This window comes from Pteropus alecto, unplaced genomic scaffold, assembly GCF_000325575.1.
Source record: "Pteropus alecto unplaced genomic scaffold, ASM32557v1 scaffold78, whole genome shotgun sequence".
NCBI classification, from domain to species: Eukaryota; Metazoa; Chordata; class Mammalia; order Chiroptera; family Pteropodidae; genus Pteropus; species Pteropus alecto.
In genome coordinates this window covers 8357599-8362576 of record NW_006443124.1, presented here as the reverse complement: position 1 = coordinate 8362576, position 4978 = coordinate 8357599, and the positions used below count along the sequence as shown (strand labels likewise).

At 35.2% G+C, this 4978-nt stretch overlaps 1 protein-coding gene across 3 annotated transcripts in view; it reads left to right on the top strand.

Annotated features, from left to right (window-relative positions):
- Positions 1 to 4978, top strand: part of SMAD5 (SMAD family member 5) — a 46056-nt gene that overhangs the window by 27047 nt on the left and 14031 nt on the right. For all 3 annotated transcript variants that reach the window (XM_006923097.3, XM_006923096.3, XM_025040576.1), the window contains 2 exons: positions 591 to 842; positions 2872 to 2991. In XM_006923097.3, coding sequence (XP_006923159.1) covers positions 591 to 842; positions 2872 to 2991 — 372 coding nt within the window. The remainder of the gene's footprint in view (positions 1 to 590; positions 843 to 2871; positions 2992 to 4978) is intronic.

The following is a 4978-nucleotide window of genomic DNA, read 5'->3' as shown; positions in this document are numbered from 1 at the left end:
AAAACTTTACTGAAGAACATAAACCGTGAGATCTCTCAAACTAAGAAACATGAAATGTTCAAAATTGGAAGCATGGAGGCTTTCAGGACATCGGTATAGCTGACCTCAACTTCACTCTCTTACCTCCTATTTCAGTGCTTAGGCCAACTGTTTATCCTTTCTTATCTCCCTCCTGGAATCTCCTCATCTCCTGTATTCTCCTAGCCCTCCCATGTGAAATCCTCCCAGTTCTTTAAGGTCCAGGCAGATATTGTCTTTTTGACAATATTTTGTTTGATTCCTTGCTAGCTGGAAGTACTCAATCTTTCTTGAACTCTCATTGCATTAAATTCTCTCTATTACGGTTGTTTTAAAACATGCCTTTATCTCCTATAGTACAGGAATGGTCTCATTTCTCTAAATGCTTAGAGAGTTTTTGGTTTAGTTATTATGTAAATAGATTCAGGGTTCTACAAAGCAGTCCTTTCTAAAAGTAAATTGTTTAATAGGTTTACAATCTTAACCTGAATCCTTTCTATCTACCCCTTAATGTGTATGGGATATTTGCTTTAGTCATTGCTGACAGGTGACTTTTGATTTTTGTCTTTCAGTCTTACCTCCAGTATTAGTGCCTCGTCATAATGAATTCAATCCACAACACAGCCTTCTGGTTCAGTTTAGAAACCTGAGCCACAATGAACCGCACATGCCACAAAATGCAACTTTTCCAGATTCTTTCCACCAGCCCAACAACACTCCTTTTCCCTTATCTCCAAATAGCCCCTATCCCCCTTCCCCTGCAAGCAGCACATATCCCAACTCCCCAGCAAGTTCTGGACCAGGAAGTCCATTTCAGCTTCCAGGTAAGAATTTATTTTATTAATAACAAAAAATAATCCCTGAGAATCAGCAATTGTTCTTATACTGCTGGCCCTCTGGATGAACTGTTATATGCCAAGAGCTAGCTACTTTTGACTCTATAATTTTTAGTAATTGTTTGATTTTCAGAAGAATGTTGGATTTTATTTTGCCAAGTACCATATGTTTAGAAAAATGGAAGTAGCCATACTTGACTCAAAGTCAGATATTTTTGTATAATTTATAATACTAAGTGCCATTATTGAGTGCCTTTTATAAAACTGTGGGAAAAGATGCATTAAATTTAATCTTCGGAACAGCCATGTGAGATAGATATTATTCCTGTTTTACAGATGGAAAAATAAATTGATGTTAACCCCAAGAGTTTAAGTACTTTGCCTAAGGTTGCAAAGCTAGTAAGTGGGAGGTTCAGACTCAAGTTTCTTTGACTGTAAAGTCTGTGCTTTTTAACTTTACTACACTGCTTTCAAATCTTTTTAAATGTTGGAAGGTTAAAATGAGCCCCATTTGTCTTTAATTAGATAACTGATGAATTGATTTGCCTGGAGAAAGATCATAAGTAAATTTCATAAAGTTTCCAGCTTTTGTTAATGACATGTCTTGTAGGAACACATCTTATGTCACTCGATCAAATATTTGAATGCCTACTCAGAAAATACAGAGAACAATCTCGTGACAACAGGTGGGGAGAGGGTTGAGGACCTGGGAGATAGGGGTGAAGGGTTAAAGAAGTACAAATTAGTAGTTGATAGAGGTCACAGGGATGGGGAGCGTGGCATAGGGAATGTAGTCAGCAGTAATATAATGCAGTGATCTCCAACCTTTTTGGCACTAGGGACTGGTGTGCCTAATGATCTGAGGTGGAGTTGAGGCTACAGTGGTAGCGCTGGGAAGTGGCTGCAGATACAGGTGAAGCTTGGCTCCTTTGCCCGCCACTCACTTTCTGCTGTGTGGCTCAGTTCCTAACAGGCCATGGGCTGGTCCACAGCCTGGAGGTTGAAGACACTAGATATAATGGATATGTGTAGAGCCAGAGGGGTGATAGAGTAATCAGGGGGATTGTTTCATAAACTATATAAATATACTTGAAACTAATAATAAAATGCTAAAAAAAAATACTTGAGTGCCTATTGCAGGTACAGTCTTATGTAAGTATATTCTTTGTGGTTTCTCTGCACCAAAATTACCAGTTGATGCAGGTTTTTTGGGGGGATGGGGGAAGAGTAGTTAAGTGCCAGCTGTTAATATTAGATATTTGTTCAAAAACTAATTTTCATACTTTGTCCTAGATTCAATGCTGATTGTAGCTCTGTCTCAGAATATATCTTGTATAAACCTTGGGGTGAAAGACAGTTTTTATTCAGTATTTGTAATTTGTTGAATCAAAGAAGTATAGCTGTAGCTTTTGCAAAGATTTTCAACCACAAGTGTTGGAACTCAAAAGATTTTCTAGTTAACATTGTTTCCTAAGAGAATTATCTAGCCATTTAATAGGGCACAACAGCCATTTTAGGACTTTGCAAAAGAATTAGACAACTGCTCGTAGTGTTGATGGAATTTTGAGGGAGTATAGCTTTATTTTCCAGTTTTAAATAACAATATACAGTATATGATGATCTTGATAATTTAATACATACCCCAAACTAGGATAATTACATCCTTCAGATTGATTTCCAGTAGTTGCAGTTTCTCTGAGCATATGAGTCTAAGCAAATAAAGGCAGAATTCTTGGCCTTAAATTGTCTTCTGTGCATTTTAGCACTTATCTTACTATGCTGGATTGGACCAAATACATGTGGACTTAAAGTAGGTTTTCAGTAGCTAATGGTTGTGCTGTTTTTTTCTCCTTTTCCCTTGCTGTAAGATGCATTCTACATTTTTGTATGTGATATTCAGTAATGAATCCAACTGGTAAACTTATGAACTTTTTAATGTCTCTTTAGAATAACTGAGCAGGTTAAGATTTTAACTATTCTTTTGGGACTTTAACTTGTCTCATTTTCTTCCTCTTAGCTGATACTCCTCCTCCTGCCTATATGCCACCAGATGATCAAATGGGTCAAGATAATTCCCAGCCCATGGATACAAGCAATAATATGATTCCTCAGATTATGCCCAGTATATCCAGCAGAGGTAAGAGAAATACTCACCATATTTATTTTGTTGTTGCTGTTTTGTTTGCCTTTTTTTTTTTTTTAAACTTCTTGGCCACTTTTTAAAAACAGCTTTATTGAGGTATAATTTATATACCATATAAATTTTGTACCATCGCCACAATCTAGTTTTAGAATATTTCCATAACCTTTTAAAAATATCCCTTGTGTCTTTGCAGTCTATCCCCACTCTTAAACCCAGCTTCAGAGATCCTCTATTCTGTTTTCTGTATCTGTAGATTTGCCTTTTCTGAACATTGCATATAAATAGAATCACATCTGTAGTCTTTTGCATCTGGCTTCCTTCACTTAACAATGTTTTTGAGATTCATCTATATTATAGCACGTATCAGTAATTTATTTGTTTTTATTGCTGAACAGTATTCCATTTTATGGATGTACCACATTTTGTTTATTCATTCACCAGTTGATGGACATTTGGATTGTTTACAGTTTTTGGCTAGTAAGAAAAATGCTGTTATGAACATTTGCATATAGGTCTTTGTGTGGACATTGTTTTTCTTTTTCTTGGTTAGATACCTAAGAGTGGAATTTCTGAGTCATATGGTAAGTTTAACTATTTAAGAAAAACTGCCAGACTTCTCCAAAGTAGCAGTACCATTTTACATTCTTACCAGTAATATATGAGAGTTCCAGTTCCTCCACATCCTCCTAACACTTATTATTGTCTGTCTTTTTTATTATAGCCATTCTAGTGGGTATAAAGTGCTATCTCATTGTAGTTTTAATTTGCATTTCCCTAATGAATAATGATGTTGAACATTTTTTATGCACTTGTTAGCCATTCTTGTATCTTCTGTGGTAAAATGTTTATTTAAATCAATTGCCCATTTTTAAATTGTGTTGTTTGTTATTATTGAGTTGTAATTGTTCTTTATATATTCTGGATAGAATTCCTTTATCAGATATGTGATTTGCAAATGTTTTCAGTTTCTGGATCATCTTTTCATTCTCGCGATGCTATCTTTTGAAGCACAAAAGTTTAATTTTGATGAAGTCCAGCTTAATTTTTTTCTTTTCTGGAGTATCCTTTTAGTGTTGCATTTAAGATTGTCTATCTCAAGGTCATGAAAATTTTGTTACGGGTTTTCTTCTAGAACTTCTATAAGTTTAGCTCTTACATGTAGGTGTATAATTCATTTTGAGTTAAGCTTTTTGTATGATAAAGATATAAATTCATCTTAGTTCATGTAGATATCCAGTTGGTTCTAGCACTGTTTGTTGAAAAGGGTATCATTTCTGCAGTGAATTCCTTTGGCATCCTTTTCAGAAGTCAGTTAACCATAAATGTAAGCATTTATTTCAGGACTCTCAATTTTATTCATTGATCTGTATATTTGTACCTCGTAATCTTGATTACTAAAGCTATTTTTGAGTTTTGAAAAAAAGAAGCGTTAGTTCTCCAGCTTTGTTCTTCTTTTTCAAAATTGTTTGGCTATTCTATGTTCTTTGCATTTTCACATCGTTTTAGTATAAGTTTGGCAGTTTTTGTTCCCCAAAATCCTTGTTTGGATTTTGATAGAGTTCACGTTGAATCTCTAAATCAATTCGGAGAGATTTGCCATCATCTTCCAGTGCACAAACCTGGAATCTCTATTTAGATCGTCTCAGCTTTCAGTGTAAAACTTTTTATTTCTGCTTCTCTTTTTAAATTGATTCCTAAGTAAGTGGAATTTGTTTAATTTTATGTTTGAATTCTTTATTAATATGTAAAAATACAGTTGATTTTTGTATATTAATCTTGTAACCTGCAACCTTCTCAACTCATCGATTAGTTCTAGTAATAGGTTTTTTTGTATGTGCCCTTGAGGATTCCTTAGAGTCCTCTAAATACAGGAGCATGTTGTCTATGAATAGAAAAGTGTTTTTTCCTATCCAGCCTGGATGCCTTTAACATCTCGCTCTCTCACGTGTACACACGCGCACGCGCGCGCTCTCTTTCTCTG